At 37.8% G+C, this 22,247-nt stretch overlaps 2 protein-coding genes across 2 annotated transcripts in view; both read left to right on the forward strand.

The window, feature by feature from the left end:
- The window catches only part of EFCAB13 (EF-hand calcium binding domain 13), a 34,218-nt gene extending 20,490 nt beyond the window's left edge, over positions 1-13,728 (forward strand). Inside the window, exons 3-8 of the mRNA XM_073797023.1 lie at positions 2,359-2,502; positions 9,259-9,363; positions 9,669-9,722; positions 10,385-10,489; positions 12,828-12,874; positions 13,558-13,728. Of these exons, the coding sequence (XP_073653124.1) occupies positions 2,359-2,502; positions 9,259-9,363; positions 9,669-9,722; positions 10,385-10,489; positions 12,828-12,874; positions 13,558-13,569 (467 nt within the window). The 3' untranslated portion in view covers positions 13,570-13,728. The remainder of the gene's footprint in view (positions 1-2,358; positions 2,503-9,258; positions 9,364-9,668; positions 9,723-10,384; positions 10,490-12,827; positions 12,875-13,557) is intronic.
- Positions 13,729-18,001: 4,273 nt separating this feature from the next.
- EFCAB3 (EF-hand calcium binding domain 3) overlaps positions 18,002-22,247 on the forward strand; it is a 46,070-nt gene continuing 41,824 nt past the window's right edge. Inside the window, exons 1-3 of the mRNA XM_019944521.3 lie at positions 18,002-18,083; positions 18,597-18,650; positions 19,995-20,099. Of these exons, the coding sequence (XP_019800080.1) occupies positions 20,039-20,099 (61 nt within the window). The 5' untranslated portion in view covers positions 18,002-18,083; positions 18,597-18,650; positions 19,995-20,038. The remainder of the gene's footprint in view (positions 18,084-18,596; positions 18,651-19,994; positions 20,100-22,247) is intronic.

Genomic DNA, 22,247 nt, shown 5'->3' on the forward strand with positions numbered 1-22,247 from the left:
TCACCTGGTAGGGGTGGGGCTAGAGATGGAGGGGCTAGAGATGGAGTGAGGTGTGAGGTAGGACTTCTCTGCTCAGTGGCCATCCCTGCCCTATCAGGGTGGGGTTTGATCCCAAGTTGCTGAAGCAGAAGCCCTGAGGGTTGGGCCAGGCCTGGCTCTGTTCCCTTTAAGTGTGTGCTTTCCCTTCTTCCTGCTCCGGGACCCTTGCCTGAAAGGGGAGGAGAGCTGAAGCAAGTGGAGTCCATGCAGGTTCTCGGCTTGTATCGATCTCAGACAGAGGTCTGAGGTATCTCCAATATGCTGCCTGTGCAGGGGCCAGCAATTGTTTCCGTCACTCCACTCAGATGCAGTATTGGGTGCAAGTCTACTTTGTCCTTCACATCCAGTCACTGCCCCCAGCCTCCACTGCCCCCACCCTGTTGTGGAGCCACACCACAGGGCAGGCGGGGCCTGTGTGGACTCTCAGGGTGTATTGGGGGTGAGCTGTGGTAGAGTGGCCACCCTCAAAGAACTGGACTGTTCCTGATGTGTTGCTTGCGTAAGCACCAGCAAATATTATATTTATTGATATTCTTAATTTAGTATTAGAATATGTTTTATTTTTGAGGTTGAAGGGGAATCTGGCTATTCTCAGTCTACCATATTGCCAGTTCTCTCTTTAAAAGCACTCATTCAGGTTTTTGACCTTGCCACTTCATACTAGCTTTTTACGAAAAGTTAAATCTCATCTTGTTAAATCCAATGGTCAATTTTCTGTCTTCATCTTGTTTACCTCTAGGAGGTTTTAATATGTTTCTTCTTAAAAATTTCTCTTCTTCTGTCTTCTGTGACACTGTAGTCTCCTAATATCCCTCTCATCTTATTGGCTCTTCCTTTAAAAAAAAAAGAGATATAGTTGACATTGTGTAAGTTTAAGGTGTGCAATCTGTTGATTTGATACACTTATACATTGCAGTATGATTACCACCGTAGTGTTTAACTAACACCTCCATCACATCACATAAATATTATTTCTTTTTTGTGGTGAGAACATTTAAGATTTAGTCTCTTAGCAACTTTCAAGTGTATAATACAGTATTAACTATAATCACAATGCTGTGCATTAGATCCCCAGGGCTCATTAATCTTCTAATTGCAAGTTAGTATCCTTTGACCAACATCTCCCCAGTTCCCCCACTCCCCAACCCCTGGTAACCACCATTCTATTCTCTGTTTCTATGAGTTCTGCTTTTTTAGATTTCACATATAAGTGAGACCTTATAGTATTTGTCTTTCTCTGTCTGACTTATCTCACTTAAAGTAATACCCTCAAGTCCGCAAATGGCAGAATTTCCTTCTTTCTCGTGGCTAAATGATATCCCATTGTATATATACCCCTTCCTTTTTGGTCTTGTTTGCTGGCTGCTTCTTTTCTGGATGACTTTTAAATATTAGTGTGATCCCAGATTCCATTCTGAGTCCCATTCTCTAAGGCTTTTCCTGAGTGATCTTATTGCTTTAAAATAATATCTGTATCCTTTTGACACCCTATTTATTTATCTCAAACCTAATGTGTATGAAAAAGAATTCTTATTCTTTCCCTGGTCTTCCCTATATCAGCTGTTGATATCACTCTCCACCCAGTTGCTCAGGTCTCAAACCTATAAGTTCTTCATGGCCCCCGCCCCCTTAGACTGTTATTCAATTCGTCATTAAATACTCTCAGCTTCATGCTCAAAATGTATCCTGTATTTGTCCACTTCTCCTTATCTCTATCACTTTCACCCTTGTTGAAACCACTATCATTTTTTTGTGTGTGAGCTACTACAATAGCTTCCTAACTGCTTGATCTTCAGAAAGTTCGTTGTCTACATTGCAACAGAGTGATCTTTTATACTTTTGTAATATGATAACTTCACTCCCCTGTTAAAACTTTCCAAAGGTTTTCTATTGAAATTTTAATCAAACAAAATTTCCTTCCATGGTCTGCAGTGGTATATTAAAGAGGAAGTAGTTATCCAGGAAAGAATTTTTTGGGGAATAGCAAAAGCTATTTAATTCATGGTTTTATCAGTTGGACATGTTTGTGAATTCAGCCTTTTGTAAATCTACAGTTCAATGAAAGTTATTCTTTATAATGATTATTTAGGGGTGCAGACATTATAAGTTCTTGAAATATTTTAGAATCTTCAAAGATATACTTAATTTTGTATTATTTTATTCTGCTTTAATATTTGAAAATTGGCAATTAATTTATACTGTATTTGTTATTCTTCTTAACCGTAAAAATCTCAATTCCTAACTATTCCAGATAATAGTTTGCTGTATTAACTTCTTGGACAAGTATGTTGTAAAACTTGTGTTTTATGTACCCTTTAGTATTGCCTGATGCTATTGAAAACCTCCACAATCTTAGCAAAGAGAAGATGAGTGCTCCTGACCTGTGGAATACTCTGTCTAGTTTGAAAAGTAATTTAAAAAAAGACGAATTCCTAGCTGCGCTGAAATTAGCAACAGTTGATGGTGAGTATTCCAAATACTAAAATTAAAAGATATATGGTTTTATCTTCTGTCAATCTTTATTTGTCCTTGTATCTTGTATTTGATTGATATGCCAATATATACATTTAGGAGATATAAAGAAAGCTCAGATTGTTTGTCCTATAGAAAAATATTAATATCTAATATATTATTACTCTACACTGATCAAATATGTATTGACTGTAACCGGATGAGGCCAGCAAGTTTGGCTTCTTGCTGATTGAAAGGCCAATACTCAAGAGACAAGTGTTGGTGGAAAAGGAAAAGTTTTATTTGGGAGGCCAGCAACCTGGGAAGATGGTGGACCAATGTCCTAGGACCATCTCCAAGTTGTTGGTTAGGAGACAAAGGTTTTACAATCAGTGTGGGGGAGGGGGCTGCAGGGTGTGTGAATGGCTTGTGCACAATCTCGGATTGGTCGGTATCAAGGTAAAGTTTCAGGCAACACCAATCCTCTGGCTTTAATTGGTTTGGGTTCTATGTGCTTGCATTGTAGTTTTCATCTGAGGGGTGTCTGCTTCCTGTAAAAACAACTGAGGAATATGTGTTAGGCCTTTATCAATATCTTCAGGGAACTGGGAGCTCAGTGACTCTGCTATGTGGCTGGTTTGTAGTCTAAATTATTACCAGTTTCCTGACCCAATAGATAGCTATTCTTTGTTTTTACATCTTCACATTTCATATTCATTAACTTTTTTTAACATCTTTATTGGAGTATAATTGCTTTACATTGTTGTGTTAGTTTCTGCTGTGTAACAAAGTGAATCAGCAATACGTATACTTATATCCCCATATCCCTTCCCTCTTGCATCTCCCTCCCACCCTCCCTATCGCACCCCTCTAGGTAGACACAAAGCACCGTGCTGATCTCCCTGTGCTATGCGGCTGCTTCCCACTAGCTATCTATTTTACATTTGATAGTGTATATATGACCATGCCACTCTCTCACTTCGTCCCAGCTTACCCTTCCCCCTCCCGGTGTCCTTAAGTCCATTCTCTACATCTGCCTCTTTATTCCTATCCTGCCCCTACGTTCTTCAGAACCATTTTTTTTTTAGATTCCATATATATGTGTTAGCATATGGTATTTACTTTTCTCTTTGTGACTTACTTCACTCTGTATGACAGATTCTAGGTCGATTCACCTCACTACAAATAACTCAATTTTGAGTTATTTTGAGTCAGTTTTACTTCTTCTCTTATGATTTGAATTCCTTTTATTTCTTTTTCTTCTCTGATTGCTGTGGCTAACACTGCCAAAACTATGTTGAATAATAGTGGTGAGAGTGGGCAGCCTTGTCTTGTTCCTGATCTTAGAGGAAATGGTTTCAGTTTTTCACCATTGAGAATGATGTTTGCTGTGGGTTTGTCATATATGGCCTGTATTATGTTGATGTAAGTTCCCTCTATGCCTACTTTCTGGAGAGTTTTTATCATAAATAGGTGTTGAATTTTGTCGAAAGCTTTTTCTGCATCTATTGAGATGATCATATGGTTTTTCTCCTTCAGTTTGTTAATATGGTGTATCACATTGATTGATTTGCATATATTGAAGAATTCTTGCATTCCTGGGATAAACCCCACTTGATCATGGCGTATGATCCTTTTAATGTGCTGTTGGATTCTGTTTGCTAGTATTTTGTTGAGGATTTTTGCACCTATGTTCATCAGTGATATTAGCCTGTATTTTTCTTTTTTGTGACATCTTTGTCTGGTTTTGGTATCGGAGTGATGGTGGTCTCATAGAATGAGTTTGGGAGTATTCCTCCCTCTGTTATATTTTGGAAGAGTTTGAGAAGGATGAGTGTTAGCTCTTCTCTAAATGTTTGATAGAATTCGGCTGTGAAGCCATCTGGTCCTGGGCTTTTGTTTGTTAGAAGATTTTTAATCACAGTTTCAGTTTCATTACTTGTGATTGGTCTGTTTCTATTTTCTATTTATTCCTGGTTCGGTCTCGGAAGGTTGTGCTTTTCTAAGAATTTGTCCATTTCTTCCAGGTTGTCCATTTTATTGGCGTGTAGTTGCTTGTAGTAATCTCTCATGATCCTTTGTATTTCTGCAGTGTCAGTTGTTACTTCTCCTTTTTCATTTCTAATTCTGTTGATTTGAGTCTTCTCCCTTTTTTTCGTGATGAGTCTGGCTAATGGTTTATCAATTTTCTCAAAGAACCAGCTTTTAGTTTTATTGATCTTTGCTATCATTTCCTGCATTTCTTTTTCATTTATTTCTGATCCAACCTTTATGATTTCTTTCCTTCTACTAATTTTGGGATTTTTTTGTTCTTTTTCTCTAATTGCTTTAGGTGTAAGGTTAGGTTGTTTATTTGAGATTTTTCTTGTTTCTTGAGGTAAGGTTGTATTCCTGTAAACTTCCCTCTTAGAACTGCTTTTGCTGCATCCCATAGGTTTCGGGCCATCCTGTTTTAATTGTCATTTGTTTCTAGGTATTTTTTGATTTCCTCTTTGATTTCTTCAGTGATCTCTTGGTTATTAAGTAGTGTATTGTTTAGCCTCCATGTGTTTGTATTTTTTGCAGTTTTTTTGCTGTAATTAATATCTAGACTCATAGTGTTGTGGTCGGAAAAGACACTTGATATGATTTCAATTTTCTTAAATTTACCAAGGCTTGATTTGTGACCCAAATCACAAATCTATCCTGGAGAATGTTCCAGGAGTACTTGAGAAGAAAGTGTATTCTGTTGTTTTTAGATGGAATGTCCTATAAATATCAATTAAGTCCATCTTGTTTAATGTGTCATTTAAAGCTTGTGTTTCCTTATTTATTTTCATTTTTGTTGTTCTGTCCACTGGTGAAAGTGGGGTGTTAAAGTCCCCTACTGCTATTGTGTTATTGTTGATTTCCCCTTTTATGGCTGTTAGAATTTGCCTTATGTGTTGAGGTGCTCGTATGTTGGGTACATAAATATTTACAATTGTTATATCTTCTTCTTGGATTGATCCTTTGATCATTATGTAGTGTCCTTCTTTGTCTCGTCAGTCTTTATTTTAAAGTCTATTTTATCTGATATGAGAATTGCTACTCCAGGTTTCTTTTGATTTCCATTTGCATGGAATATCTTTTTCCATCCCCTCACTTTCAGTCTGTATGTGTCCCTAGGTCTGAAGTCGGTCTCTTGTAGACAGCATATATATGGGTCTTGTTTTTGTATCCATTCAGCCAGTCTATGTCTTTTGGTTGGAACATTTAATCCATTTACATTTAAGGTAATTATCGATATGTATGTTCCTGTTACCATTTTCTTAATTGTTTTGGGTTTGTTATTGTAGGTCTTTTCCTTCTCTTGTGTTGCTGCACAGAGAAGTTCCTTTAGCATTTGTTGTAAAGCTGGTTTGGTGGTGCTGAATTCTCTTAGCTTTTGCTTGTCTGTAAAGGTTTTAATTTCTCCATCGAATCTGAATGAGATCCTTACTGGGCAGAGTAATCTTGGTTGTAGGTTATTCCCTTGCATGACTTTAAATATGTCCTGCTACTCCCTCCTGGCTTGCAAAGTTTCTGCTGAAAGATCAGCTGTTAACCTTATGGGGATTCCCTTGTATGTTATTTGTTGCTTTTCCCTTGCTGCTTTTAATATTTTTTCTTTGTGTTTAATTTTTGATAGTTTGCTTAATATGTCTTGGCTTGTTTCTCCTTGGATTTATCCTGTATGGGACTCTCTGTGCTTCCTGGACTTGATTCACTATTTCCTTTCCCATATTAGGGAAATTTTCAACTATAATCTCTTCAAATATTTTCTCAGTCCCTTTCTTTTTCTCTTCTTCTTTTGGGACCCCTATAATTTGAATGTTGGTGCATTTAATGTTGTCCCAGAGGTCTCTGAGGCTGTCTTCAATTCTTTTCATTCTTTTTTCTTTATTCTGCTCTGTGGTAGTTATTTCCAGTATTTTATCTTCCAGGTCACTTATCCGTTCTTCTGCCTCAGTTGTTCTGCTATTGATTCCTTCTAGAGAATTTTTAATATCATTTATTGTGTTGTTCATCAATGTTTGTTTGCTCTTTAGTTCTTCTAGGTCCTTATTAAACTTTTCTTGTGTTTTCTCCATTCTATTTCCAAGATTTTGGATCATCTTTACTACCATTTCTCTGAATTCTTTTTCAAGTAGACTGCCTATTTCCTCTTCATTTGTTTGGTCTGGGTTTTTACCTTGCTTCTTCATCTGCTGTGTATTTCTCTGTCTTCTCACTTTGCTTAACTTACTGTGTTTGGGGTCTGCTTTTTTCAGGCTGCAGGGTCGTAGTTCCCATTGTTTTTGGTGTCTGCCCCCAGTGGGTAATGTTGGTTCAGTAGGTTGTGTAGGCTTCCTGGTGGAGGGGACTGGTGCTTGTGTTCTCATGGATGAGTCTGGATCTTGTCTTTTTGGTGAGCAGGACCACGTCTGGTGATGTGTTTTGGCGTGTCCTTTACCTTATTATGATTTTAGGCAGCCTCTCTGCTATTGGGTGGGTTTGTGTTCCTGTCTTGCTAGTTGTTTGGCATGGGGTGTCCTGCACTGGAGCGTGCTGGTTGTTGAGTAGAGCTGGGTCTTAGTGTTGAGACAGAGATCTCTGGGAGAGCTCTCACCGATTGATATTATGTGGGGCCAGTTGGTCTCTGGTGGTCCAATGTCCTGAATTCGGCTCTCTCACCTCAGAGGCTCAGGCCTGACAGCCGGCTGAAGCACCATGACCCTCTCAGCCACACAGCTCAGAAGAAAAGGAAGGAAAAAAAGAAAGAAAGAAAAATAAAATAAAAAGTTATTAAAATAGGGCTTCTCTAGTGGCACAGTGGTTGAGAGTCCGCCTGCCGATGCAGGGGACAAGAGCTCACGCCCCTGTCCAGGAAGATCCCACATGCCGCGGAGTGGCTAGGCCCGTGAGCCATGGCCACTGAGCCTGCGCGTCCGGAGCCTGTGCTCCGCAACGGGAGAGGCCACAACAGTGAGAGGCCCGCGTACCGCAAAAAAAAAAAAAAAAAAAGACGGGAATTCCCTGTAATGCTGCCAGGAGTTTCAGTGCAGAGGAAGACTGTGAGTAATAGGACAAACTCCTGAAATGACCAAGTCAATAAGTGACAATAAAAAGAAAGCCATAAATCTCAAAAGAGGAGAGGTTTGAGTATTGTTGGAAAGCAGCAATTGGAATCTAGGAGAATGCCAAGCCTAAGGCAATGGAATATAGAATAATGAGTAGCTTTCTCTAAAAATAAATAAATAAATAAATATTTTAAATTTAAAAAAAATAATAGAAAAGTCTATTAGGAGGAGGCGAAGTTCAGTTAAGAAAGAAGGTAAGAGTCTTCAAGGAGACTGATGATACAGAGAAATTCAAAGAGTCCAAGAGGGCACTATAGGAAGGGTGGAAAAGAAAGCTATCAATGGAAAGAAAATTTTGAGTAGTAAAACACAGAATAGATTAGAGAGAGGGTAGAAATTTTTGAGGTGCTTACATTTTAGAGAGTGGAAATGATACAAATAAAAGATATGGTTAGAATAATAACCTTGAGGCAGAAGACCCATGTCTGTCAAAAGCCTGATCAAGTTAGCAGACTGGTAAGATGCTCTTTGTGTCTGAAGAGCCATTCCTTTGTCTGGTTACAGGGGAATATTAGGACTCCTGTGGTCCAAGGCTTCACAAAAGTGTTCTGAAGCAGCTTGGGGAAAACAACCGTTGTGAACATTTCCTCCCAGGCCCTTGTACAGAAGCTCGCTAACTCCCCAGATACTCTCCTACCAATAGTAGCACTGCAGAGTTTTCTTTTGCAGGAACTGGAAATGATTAGGATGTCCACATTGTCTGCCTAAACTGCATCTCTTTTTTTTTTCCCCTAGGTTTATTGAGCTGTAGTTGATATATAACATTGTTTAAGGTTAAGGTATACACTGTGATGATTTGATACATGTATTTTTACCACAGTAAGGTTAGTTGACACATCCTTCACCTCACACAATTACCATTTTGTTGTTTTGTTGCTAAACTGTATCTTCACACTAAAGAGAAGAGCCATGTAAAGGAAAGTTTACACATAGCCATCCTACAAGCAGATGGGGAAACAGTTGCAGGGGGCAAGGGTAAGTGGGGCTTTCCACCCTCATAACCAGGAACCAAAAAACAAATTAGTTACCAAACAAGTTTGTTAGCTTTATGCCTTACCCATGCTTGTGATAGTTTGGTGATCCCTGTCTATTTCACTCTACCACTTTACATTAAAACACTAAAAATAAAAAATCTCTATGTGCTCGTTTTCCTGGGACACAAAAAAAGAGGCGAGCTTGGAAGACTGCATCTAACTTTCTAACTGCCCAAAAATATACTGGGTGGTGGTAGCTGCTAAGAACAGAGGACGACAAGGCCACGAAATCTTTGAGATGTGACAGAGAGCCAGGCTGGGTTAAGAAAGAAGGTCCTGGAGAAAAGCCCGGCGTAGTTCTATGATATGTGATTAAGCAGACTCTAAAAAAACCAAGATTTTAATGTGTGCACAGAATTATATTTTAATAGCAGTGTTTTCCTTATTGATGTATTCTCTCACTCTGATGAATGTTTCCATCTACTGACTCACAGCCTAACTTTGATCATCATTGTTTTCGCCAAAAAGCTCAAGATTACATCTTAGCAATAGCTTGCATTCTTGCCAGGTTTACTTCATTGCTTAATCAACAAATGCCATGGAGACATTTTTTTAATAATAAAGAATCATCGTTCTTCAAATTTTCAACCATTACCATGTTTTACTTTTTAAAGGTGAGAAGGTTGATACTAGTGACCTGGAAATTTTTCTGCAAAATATGGGGATAGAGCTCACAGAAGATAAAGGCATGGAATTACTGAACAATCTTCCAGTTGATGGTGAGCATTAAAAATATCACAGTGGGGTAAACAGTCACAGTGGCCTTCAAGGAAACTTGAGTATACGGACTTAGGTGACTAATACTCCCTATTTAAGGAATCTTTCATGCACCCCTTCCCCACCAAAATGATTTCACCAAATTGAGAGCTGTTTCTGTTCCTGAGTTTTATTCTTTTAAGTGAAATAATATAAATGTCTAGAATAAAACATTTAAGTCTTTATGTTTCTAAAATTATGCATGTTTTATTCTATTTTAAAATATCTGCACTGCTGTCTGAGACTTGAATTTTTCCCTTTCTTGCAGCCAAAAGAAAGGTGTATATGAACAGATTGATGAAAGAATTGCAGTCTTTTAAAGGTGAATGAGAAGTATGATGAAAAGGCAGTTAAAACTGAGGTCATGGAGCTTTGTCCTTGTTTTCAAAAACTTTCTATTTCACATATTTCAGATGATTAATCCCGCTGTCCCAGTTATTCAGTATTTATTCTTTATAAGCTTTCGGTACTCTACAGTCACCAAAAATTGTTTAACTACAGTAAGCCCAAAAGCAGTGGTTCCCAAATAAAGTTGTACATCAGAGTCACTGGGAGGGGGGGCGGAATTTAGCATTCAGATTACTGGGCCCCTTTCAGTCAATTTCCGGAGATAGCACCTAGAAACATATGTTATTAAATGTATAGGATTATGATAGTGTAAATCCATGGATTGGATGGATAGTTCTCCATTAATTTAGCAAGTTTCAAATCCTACTATGCAGACATACTTATAAACGTTGATTTTAGTCTTTGCCATGACTTACCACATACCTCTAACCCCTCACTTTCGTCTCTTAAAAGTTTTCCAAGTCCCAGAGATCAGGGTTAGGTATTCCTGACTTAGACACCAAACCATATTTACTTGAACAGTTTGTTCTTTGCTCTTTATTCTCTATACAGTATTGATGCCTAGGCATGAGCTACAATGACCCACTCTTTACATCATTACAAATATTTCTCATATCTACCCCTTTCTTTCCTAAGGGACAAAGGTATCTTTAGATAAGGTGGACACTGTCATTAAAAACATGGGAATTGACCTCAAGGAGAAAGAAATCCAGGAATTGAAGGACCACCTACCAGTTGATGGTGAGAGTTTTGAATATCAATATACCCCTTAGCAAAACTTTGCACATGAGGCCAGTATCAGGGCTGGAAAGACTAAAGATAGGATGTATATGAAAAGAAGAAAAAGAAGAGTGAGGCCTTCAGCATAGCTGAAACCAAATAGCTATCACTTGAGAAGGATCACCAAGAATGCTACCCAATATAGATGGCAAGTGTCACTCTCCATAGGAAATGCCAAGGTCTAACGAGAATACTTAAGACTGTAATCTTTGGGTTTTGGTTTTTTTTTTTTAAAGAATGTGGAGGATTTATTAGACTAGAGATTTTGCAGATTTCAGAGCATTAAGAACTCACAAAATCATATGATCCAGTGTCCCTACTGCTAATCCAGCATTAGATAGCAATGACCAACACTTATATAGTCCTGACATGTGCAAGGCACTGTTCTAAGCACTTTACATATATAATCTTATTTAATCTTCCAAACAACTCTATAAGGTAAGTGCCATTTTAACCCTAAATTTACATATCAGGAAACTAAGGCACAGAGAAAACAAGTAGCTTACCTAAAGTCAGAAAGCTAGTAAGTGGTGGACAGGCAATCTGGCTCCAGAAACTATCTCTTAACCACTGTGCTATACTGCCATGGACTACAGAATTAGTGAACTTAAGAAGATGGATAGTGAAGTTACCAACTGGACTAATTAAATTTGGCATATGTAAGACTGTTCTCATGCTAGTAGAACTGAGAAAATTTTATCAGGAAATTTTGAGGGACACTTGCCCCCTTGAGGAAGTAGTAAAGATGGAAAATTTACACAAGTCAATGAATCTGGGTTTTTCCAAATTAGTAGTACCTTCATTCTTTTTTCTTTCTTTTGTTTACTTAATGAAAGTTTCTTTAAATTCTGTGGTGCTTTACAATTTTCAGAAGTTTCACACACATGATTTCATATAATCCCACAAAAACCCTTTCCCCCCACCCCTACAGTGCCCCTCCCCCATCCCTCTCCCCAGTACCTTTCATTCTTTCATTCTTAAAGATGTTAAAAAAAAGAAAGAAAAACTTTAATTGAATGCCTATGATGTGTCAGGCACTGTTCTAGGCCCTTGGGGCCTTTGCCTTAGTAAGAGGTAAGCAGTTTTTCAAAAAATGACATTATTTCTGATTTTTTCAACCCTTTCATAACTTTTTTTTTTTTTTTGGCTGTACGCGGGCCTCTCACTGTTGTGGCCTCTCCCGTTGCAGAGCACAGGCTCCGGACGCGCAGGCTCAGCGGCCATGGCTCACGCGCCCAGCCACTCCGTGGCATGTGGGATCTTCCCGGACCGGGGCACGAACCCGTGTACCCTGCATCGGCAGGCGGACTCTCAACCACTGCGCCACCAGGGAAGCCCTATTTTTAACTTTTTGAGGACCTTCCATACTGTTTTTCATAGTAGCTGCACCAATTTACATTCCCACCAATAGGCACGAGTGTTCCCCTTTCCCTACATCCTGGCGGACACTTGTTATTTCTAGTCTTTTTGATAATAGTTTTTCTGACAAGTGTGAGGTGGTATCTCAGTGTGGTTTTGATTTGCATTTCCCTGATAATTAGAGATGTTGAACATCTTTTCGTGTGCCTGCTGGCTGTGTGTATGTCTTCTTTGGAAAAACGTCTATTCAGGTCCTCTGCCCATTTTTTAATCAGGTTTTTTTTTATATCGAGTTGTATGAGTTCTTTATATATTTTGGGGGGGTTTTGTTTTTTTAATGTAACTGTTTTTTTTCAACAAATAGCCCATACTTTTTATTTATTGATTATTTTTATTTATTTATTTATTTTTGGCTGCACCGGGTGGTTTGCAGGACCTTAGTTCCCCACCCAGGGATCGAACCCGTGCCCCCTGCATTGGGAGCGTGGAGTTTTAACCACTGGACCACCAGGGAAGTCCCTCTTTATATATTTTGGATATCAACCCCTTACTGATATATCATTTGCAAATATCTTCTCCCATTCAGTAGGTTGCCTTTTCATTTTGTTGATGGTTTCTTTTGCTGTACAAAACCATTTCAGTTTTATGTAGTTCCATTTTAATATTTTCGCTTTTGTTTCCCTTGCCTAAGGACACAGATCCAAAAAAAAAATTTCTAAGACCAATGTCAAAGAGCTTACTGCCTGTGTTTCATGGTTTCAGGCCTTATACTTAAGTCTTTAATCCATTTTGCATTTATTTTGGTATATGGTTTAAGAAAGTGGTCCAGTTTGCCCAAACCACTTATTGACTGCAGAGACTCTCTTTTCCCTTCGTGTATTTAATTTTTCAAATCTTATTATCTTCACCTGAGTCTAAATTCTGAATTTTCTTACAAAAGATGAAAAGGTTGACTTGGATGTGTTCATGGATGCAGCACTTTTACAGGTGAGTGAGAATTTGTATAAGATGTTATAAAATTGAGATTTTGATGCTTTATAGAGGATTATCTTCTTAAAGCAGTAGTTTACTCCCTCCAGTCATCATTAGTAAGTTCACTCTGCTCTTTTACCTATTTATTGGTAATTTTGTCTTATTGACAGCAGTTTAGATGATTAGAGATTTAGGGAAAGTTTGGGCACTCTCCAAAAGGAGTATTAACTTGTCTAATATTTTGACCAGTAATGTGCTCTCATTTCTCTAGTGTTTAAAGAATCAAAATATAGGTGACCGCAATCAATCTCAACATGAAGTTTTTGCATCAGGAAATATGATCTCTATGAACAGTCAGTTCTATAATTCAGGTTATGAAGTAGTTACAGAGATATTACTTGCCTGTAGAATTACGTAGATTCTACTTACCATCATAAGTCATTGGGTAGTTATACTGCCCCCCTGTTACTCCATGCCATATCGACCCATACACAGGATAAAAATGTTACCTTCTTATTTGAATTAAAAAACCTTTTCAAGTACTGAATTTCACAATAACTCTATGTAAGTGAAGTCAGCTCATATATTTAAACTTCATCCTGCAGTTAAAAAATAACGTACTGGATTTAGTTTTTCATAATTTAGAATAATTAGATCTCTTAATATTATCACCTGAAACAATTCCCATCTATTCAAAGGAGAAAAGTTGAAGCCAGTGACTTTAAAAATGTGCTGGGAAACATGGGACTCGAGCTTACCGAAAAAGAACAGTTGATGCTGTCAAAAACTCTGCCAATCTCTAGTGAGTAGTTAACATACCATCATGGTGCTCAGGGAAATGTGGTACTGTGGGCTTCTGGGTGAGAATTGTCCAGTGCCCTAAGAAACCCCCTAAGAAAAATGCAGTTCAGACATAAGAAACTGTTATTGTTACTTGTGTTTTCATTTAGAAGTGAGAAACTTCTCTCTTTTCTATTCAGCCAATGGATAAACTTTTTTTTTTATTTTAGCAGCTACACAGCTAAATTCTTCTGTAGCCCCCTGAATGCACCCCACATCCTCAGTCCCTCCCCCAGTAGCCCTCCCATCTCCCCACAATCCAGCAACTAAATTGTAAACACCTAAGAGCAGAGGACCTCTAGGACCATGTGCTTATATTGTCAATATCCATTCTGATTGGTCAGTGGCCCCACCAGTCAATTCCTCAAAAGTTTTACCTCCTGGGCACCTGCGTAGGCTCGCCCACAAAGACCCTAGAGGCCAACCTGTGCTTCACCTGTACCTCCTGCCCAATCTCAGAGACCCCGACACGTAGATATTCTGTCTCCTGCCCCAATAGTTCCTGTCCCTAATTGTTCCCCAGGCAATTGAGAGCCTACACATCACTAAGGGGGCTAGCGCCCCTGGTGGCAGAATTAGCACCCTGGGCGGCAAATGCTCAATGCCTATTTGAATCCTCCCCACATACACCTGAGGCTGTGGCCACTCACTATGTCTAGCATTGTCCCCAGATTGCTCTCAAGGGGCCAGTTGTGAGAAATGCAGCATTCTTAGAATATTGGCTTTGAGAGAGCAGGATAGAGACACAGAAAGAAGCAGATGGACTGTAATGGAGACGACTGCAGGCACATGCCAGGTGCTGAGGGTTATGTCAACTCTGCAGACACTCCTACCACAGAATGGCGGACTCTGGGGACAGATAGCACCTGTGGGGTTGGGTTAGGCTGGTAGGTGTCCCTTGTTCTCTGTCTCTGTTGAATTTCACCTCCGTTTATGAAAAGATTTTGTTTAGAAAACAATTTTTTTTCTCATTTCAGTATTACTTTGTGTTACTGTTTGGGTTGATATCTATCTTTAATATCACCACTTTACAGGATCTACCATTAGATATAAACATATACTTATGGGAATACCTCATGGGCCTAGAGCATAGGCAAGGAAAAAAGAAAAAGGCAAAGGAGTCAAAGTGCAGTTAAAGGAGAGAAGAATGAGAAGAAAGATGTGTGTGAGTGTGAGTGTGTAGCCTGCATCAGCTACTGCCAGGTGTTCCAAATAGAGGCTAGATTGACCACATTGAGAACAGTCCTTACCTCTTGTTATAATTTGAAGGTGAGATACAATAAATTTCTAGATGAATTGTATAAAATGTCTCATAAAATGATAGAGTTTCTTATCCTTTTTCTTTTGACTTGAATTTTACCATATCTTCCAGGAGATGGAAAGGTATATAAGAAAAGATTGCTGGATAGCGTGAAGCCTCTCAAAGGTAAGAATCATGAGAACAGCACCTAAAATTTATTGTAGGTGCTTTGCATTTGCTTTTTAAAATTTCTGATTAGAATCTTGCTACTTCAATATTCTACTGGTTTACTGATACTGAATTTATGCCTTGTTGTTCTTCTTTGGGTATAACTACATTTGAAGAAGTCATTGTTAGTAATATGTAGCAAGTTTAAAATTTTGATTTCATTTAGGTTGATTATCTTTATCACACTTCATCATACTTGTCTAATTCTTTTTCATCCATGATTACTTCAGTTAAAAGCTACAGCACAGTGTTGAGAGAGCATTTTCTCTTCTTGACTGCAACGCTAACTCTCTGGGTTCACTTAAATGGCCACTGTTTCCCTCTTCATTTAGGGTGAATGCATACTCAAAGATAGCATCTTCCACTTCTTGGACCTGCTTGTATTTCTTATGTATATCCTCTTCTTTCCTAAGGGAAAAAAGTCAGTGTCAATAACCTAGACACGCTAATGGAGAACATGGAAATTCAGCTTGAGAAAGAGGACTATGAAGACTTACTGACCCATCTGCCAGCTGATGGTAGGTATTTCAGATACCACTGTACCTAGGGGGGATCTTAGGTTTCTATGTGAGGGCTTCTGAAAGTACACTTCTTTTTTAATCTCTTTGAAAAACTTATGAAATATTTCAAACATATATAAAATAGAGGACAATATAACAAACACTGGCTAGAGTTAAAAAGTATTATCATTTTGCCATATTTGCTTCATACATCTTCCTTCCCTCCTTCTCTCCCTCCCATGTATACCTTTTTTTTAATAAGATAAGGTTTCATTAATGACCCAATAAGACCAATTAAGCTTGATAAAAATGTCAAAGAGGCAAAGTTAGGATAATTCATTAGGAAGAAATTACTAAGGGATGAGCCCCAGTCTAAGATTTCCTTATTGGATTCAAATGCAGATCCAGTGGCTTTGAATAAAAACCTGATGAAAAATAAGCTTCCATCAGAAAGCCAGACAGCACATCTTTCAGCAGAGCCAGTATATGCCAATCAAAGTGAACCATCTTTTGTGCTACTCTTACCTGTATCTGGCCTTAATGTAGAAAACAGTTTTGGCCTAGCTTGTAGTTTAAAACTTCACTCTCCCTGGGTTTAATAATGCTGGGAATCATGGTCCCCACATATTAGCTAGGGGTCCTCAAAATGCTTCCTACAGGAAAAGATATTGTTACCGATAAAGTATTTTTAGAATCCTTGATTCAAAAACAAAATAATTTTTTCTAATCCAACAGTGTGACTATTTCTGTACCACTGAAATTCATTCATTTAGCTAGCACAAACTATATGCAAAACACTGAACTATAGAGTGGAAAAGTTATACCTGGTAGTATAAAGAAAAATAAGGCATGATCCCTGCTCTCAAATAGTTTACAGTCCTGGGGAGTGGCAGTGGAGAACATAAGCAAAATTTAGAGAGTGGGAAGATAGCATACTGTTAAGGTTTAAGGGTCAGATGCTTATGTAAATAAATGACTTTCAAATTCTATCTTGTCTATTGAAATATGTTCCCATTATTGGGTGTGAAGAAAGGGAGAGGCCTATTAGAAGGCACTGCTTTTAAACTTGCTTCATCTTTACTTTAAGGGTCAGTTGATACTATACAGAAAGTGATATTAATTAAGTGGATGCTCACTTTAAATAACATTTTTTTAATTAATTAATTTATTTACTTATTTATTTGGGGCTGTGTTGGGTCTTCATTTCTGTGCGAGGGCTTTCTCTAGTTGTGGCAAGTGGGGGCCACTCTTCATCACAGTGTGCGGGCCTCTCACTATCACGGCCTCTCTTGTTGCTGAGCACAGGCTCCAGACGCGCAGGCTCAGTAGTTGTGGCTCACGGGCTTAGTTGCTCCGCGGCATGTGGGATCCTCCCAGACCAGGGCTCAAACCCGTGTCCCCTGCATTAGCAGGCAGGTTCTCAATCACTGCGCCACCAGGGAAGCCCCCTTTAAATAACATTTTGATCTTCTTTCCTGTTTCTTGCTTATTTTGAGTTAAAAGAGTTACTAAAGAAAATCATGAAAAATAGCTGAATTCCAACACTTTATATTACAACTTAAATGTTTCATATCATTTTTCTCTTTACAACTTAAATGTTTCATATCATTTTTCTCTAAGTCTAATAATTTTTTCTGTGCCTGAATTGTCTTTTCTTACAGAGAATAAAATGGTTGATTTGGATGTGGCAATGGATGATGCAAAAGCTTTCACAGGTGAGTAAGAAGCTGTGGTGAAAGGGAATTCATTATTAACTAAGGCCTTAATGCTTTTTTTTAAAGATGTTTTTAAATGGTAGTTTTCTGTTTGGGCTATTACTAACATGCTAAGTTGACTCCCTCCAAATATAATGGTTAAATGTTTGTTTTATAATCTTACTGTTTGATTTGGGATTTTTCCTGAATGGACCTATATTCTGTGGCGTTTTTACCAATGATGTTTTCCACTTCACCATTGTTTAAACAACCAAAATATAGGTCAACACTGTCCAATCGCAAGGTGAAGTTTTTGTGGGGTAGCTAGGAAATACTATTACTGTGTCAGAAGACCCAATAGTTCAGGAAAGTTAATGGCATTTGACTTGTATCTGGAATTATATAAGCTCTTCTTTTGCTTGAATTAAAAGTATGAATTCTATTTCTGACTCAATCTACCCACCCACATGTCCTTTTAGTCTACATAGTTTAACAAGTTTCATTGTCAGTTTGCTCTTCTAATTAAAGATGATGCCACATAGGTAATCTTTTTCATAATTTGAAATAATTATTCCATTCCTAAAATTATTACATGTTAACAATCCCCATTTTTCCAAAGGAGAGAAAGTTAATGTCAGTAATCTGGACAATGCGCTGAGGACAGTGGGGCTCGTGCTCACTGCTGAGGGGCATGAGGAGCTGCTGAAAACGGCCAGTTCACGGTGAGGATTTAGCACATTCTTTGAAGCTTGGAGTCATGGGCTTGTGTGTGAAAACTGATGAAATTATATATGTGTATATCCAATAAATCCTATTTGGAAAACACAGTTCTCACACAAGAAGAAACTCTGTTCTTGTTGCTTACATTTTTGTACTGAAAACTGACATCTTTCACTGATCTCCCACCATAAAGGCTAAATTATCCTGTGGGAGCACTGCCTAACCTAAATCATGGCCAAGGCAAAATGGGAAACCAAGGGAGTAACAGAAGTAAGGAAAAAGGAAGAAACAAGAAAATAAAACTATTTTAAATTCAACCAATAGGTGGATCTATATCAGTGAAAGCTTTCTTCAGCTTTGGTTTCATTCTTACTTGAGGGTAAAATAGAATAACTTCTAACAAATCTGAAGGGGTTTTTTTCCACTGAAATTATGGATGTTATGTTGTCTTTGTGCTGTCTTTGTTAACCTTGCCATCATTTAACCTTTATTCTTTATTGTATCTTACATTACAGCTGATGGAAAAATATATAAGAATAGATTGCTAAAAGGTGTGAAAGCCCTCAAAGGTGAGTGAAAAGCATGGTGAAAGAGCAAGTAAAAGATAAAATCCTTAGCATTTTCTTTTAAATATTCCAAGTTTGCTTCCTGCCAATTTATTGATCCATTGTTATGACTCCTAACCTATCATCCTTCTTTGGGTACATTGGCCTTTAGAATATAAGTTAAGGACTTCCCTGGTGGCGCAGTGATTAAGAATCACCTGCTGATGCAGGGGACACAAGTTCAATCCCTGGTCCGGGAAGATCCCACATGCCACGGAGCAACTAAGCCGTGCGCCACAACTACTGAGCCTGTGCTCTAGAGCCCACGAGGCACAACTACTGAAGCCCACGTGCCACAGCTGCTGAACCCCGTGGGCCTGGAGCCCGTGCTCCGCAACAGCAGAAGCCACTGCATGAGAAGCCCGCACACTGCAACAAAGAGTAGCCTGCATGCAGCAACGAAGACCCAACGCAGCCAAAAATTAATTAATTAATTTTAAAAAATCAATTAGAATGTAAGTTAAAGTATATGACCATAGGAAGTTTCTAACACTGTTTTCTGGCTAGAACTGTATAAATTGGTGGTTATTTTAATCATGAATCATTAGTTACCTATTCCTCTCTAATGACCTCTCATGGAAAACTGAAACAGAGTCTCCTGGATAGACATTAAGGAAGATATCCTATTTTCACTTTCTATACTAATTCTATGTAGACAATTATATTTTTAATTTTAATTAGAAAAAAATATTTTAAAACACAAAATACTATAAGAAACTTATCTGATTCTACCACTTACAAAAACTGATATAAAGAAGTAAAAGTCAAGTCATGAGGATGTGATGTACAGCATGGTGAATATGGTGAATAATACCTTATTTTATATTTAAAAGCTGCTAAGAAGGTAGATCTTAAAAGTTCTCACCACAAGAAAAAAAAAGTGTATGTGTGGTGATGGAGGTTAACTATGTGTGGTGATCATTTTGCAATATACACAAATAATGAATAATTACATTGTACACCTGAAATTAATGTTATATGTCAATTATATCTCAATTTTTTAAAAAAGTGAAAGTCCCCTACTTCCCACTGATCTAATACCCCCCATAAAGATAAATACTGTTTACTGTTTACCTTTGTCTCAATGGTTATATTTCTCAATTTTTTCCTACTTTCAGTAGACAAATTAAATCTAGGGACATATATATATGTTATAGTTTCTCTGTGCCCTTGTGCTTTAACCCTCCAGTGGGGGTTTTTGATGCATGATCATGATTAGCATCTTTCACTCTGAAGCATCAGTACTCTTGTTCTTCTTTTTTTTTTTTCCAGTACCCTTGTTCTTATTCCATGCCCTTCTTTCCTAAGGACCAAGGGTCAAAATCAAAAAACTGGACTCCTTTGTGGAAAACATGGGAATTAGACTCAAGGATGAGGAATTTGAGGAACTAATGACCCAACTGTCAGCTGATGGTGAGTGTCACAGACATCATTACGCTCTTCAGAGAAACATTAAGCCCTTCTATTGGAACTGCTGAAAGCAGCCTTTTTAGTAGCATAATGAAGTAAATGTAAATAGAAAGACTTAATCCTGACTCATGAAGAAATATTATCTCCAAAAACACTTTTAAAAAGATATGTTGGAAAAAAAAAAAAAGATATGTTGGTGGACTTCCCTGGTGGTCCAGCAGTTAAGACTCTGTGCTCCCAATGCAGCGGGCTTGGGTTTGATCCCTGGTGAGGGAACTAGATCCCACATGCTGCAACTAAGAGTTCACATGCTGCAACTAAGAGTTTGCATGCCACAACTAAAGATCCTGCATGCCACAATGAAGATCCCGCATGTGGCAATGAAGATCCCCCATGCCAACTGGCTCCTGATGCAGCCAATTTTTTTTTCATGAATATATGAAGATTTATTTTGTGATAAAAGTAGCAATTTATACAAGTGGGAAAAGAATGAACTAGTCAAAAATAGTGTTGAAATGAGTGACTATTTGCAAAACCTTAAGTCAGATTTATAAGTCATACCGTACACTAAAATAAGGTTAACTCTTTTTTTTTACATTGGAAAATTTTTTTTCTTTTTTTTTATACAGCAGGTTCTTATTAGTCATCAATTTTATACACATCGTGTATACATGTCAACCCCAATCGCCCAATTCATCACACCACCACCACCACCCCCCGCAGCTTTCCCCCTTAATGCAGCCAAATTAATTAATTAATTATTTTTAAAGTAATTTTTTAAAAAAAGATATGTTGGGAATGTCGCTTTCAGGACTCAGCCATGCCTGGGAGTACCATACACTTAAGGAGCTAAAATAAAAATGAATTTTTAAACAAAATTTCATTCATAAGGGAACATTTCATAAGGGAACATGTTAATAAGGGAACATTTAAGAAAGTCAAAAGTCAGATGATGCACTAGGAGAGAATGGTTGCAAGATCCCTAAGGTAGAAAAAGCCCTCATACATTGATTAAAACATACTGACAGTAGAAAAATAGGCAAATATACAGATAGATCATTCATGAAAAAGGAAATGTAAATGCCCAATAACATATGAAAAGATATTTAACCTCACCAATAATCATGAAAATACAAAATAAAACAAGATACAGAAATATTTTCAGTTCTCAGACAGGCAAAAATTAACAGGACTGACAACACTTAGTTCTGGTGAGAGTAAGGGGAAAGGAACTTACTGATACATTTTGGGTGAGAGTTGCCATTGCTCTTGGAAAAATCATTTGGCAGTATTTTGGGGGAAAAAAAATCTTCCCTATTCCCTGGTGAATCTAGCCTACATGCTTCATCTGTAGTATATAGTATTTCTTTATGCTGAGGCCTGGTCCCTATTCCATCACTAACTTGCCAACGATTTAACCCTACTGAATCTAAGTGTCTTCACATGAAAAATAGGGAGTTGAATTAAATGATTCTCTGTGGTCACTTCTTGCCCTGAAGTTAATATAGATAATACACATGAAGGTCTTAATGCAGTGTTTAGAATACTCAGTAAATGTTAGTCATGATGACAGTGGTAGTGGTGAAGATGATGGGGAAGATGGAGAAAATGTTGAAGAACAAAGGAAAAAGAAAAGGAAATTCTATGATCTAGGAATCAATTTTGCCTGTTATAAAAATGTAAGTCCTAGTAGAATAAATACTTATTACTAATTATGACCTTTATATAAATGAATGAGGTAAAATACAACTTAGAATATTTTACAAGAAATAGCACTGGGCTCACTGGGTTCCTCCTCCACTTCTCCTGTCCTTATTCTTGGCAAGTTCAATACCTTCCATACAGATCAGAGGCTTTTGACTTTACTGTGCCATAGACCCCTTAGACAGTCTGATGAATTGGACCACGTCTGAATATAATATTGAATATTTTTAAATGCATAAAATAAAATACATAAGATTACTGAGAAGCTAATTATTTTAAAATATAATTTATCAAAACATTAAAGATATAAATTGTTAGTACTTATTAATACATTTAACAAGTTCTAGTATCAGGTCTAATAATTATTGTCATTTTAAAGTAGTGATGAGCAGGGCTTCCCTGGTGGCGCAGTGGTTGAAAATCCGCCTGCCGACGCAGGGGACACGG

This window comes from Tursiops truncatus, chromosome 20, assembly GCF_011762595.2.
Source record: "Tursiops truncatus isolate mTurTru1 chromosome 20, mTurTru1.mat.Y, whole genome shotgun sequence".
In the NCBI taxonomy this organism is placed as follows: domain Eukaryota; kingdom Metazoa; phylum Chordata; class Mammalia; order Artiodactyla; family Delphinidae; genus Tursiops; species Tursiops truncatus.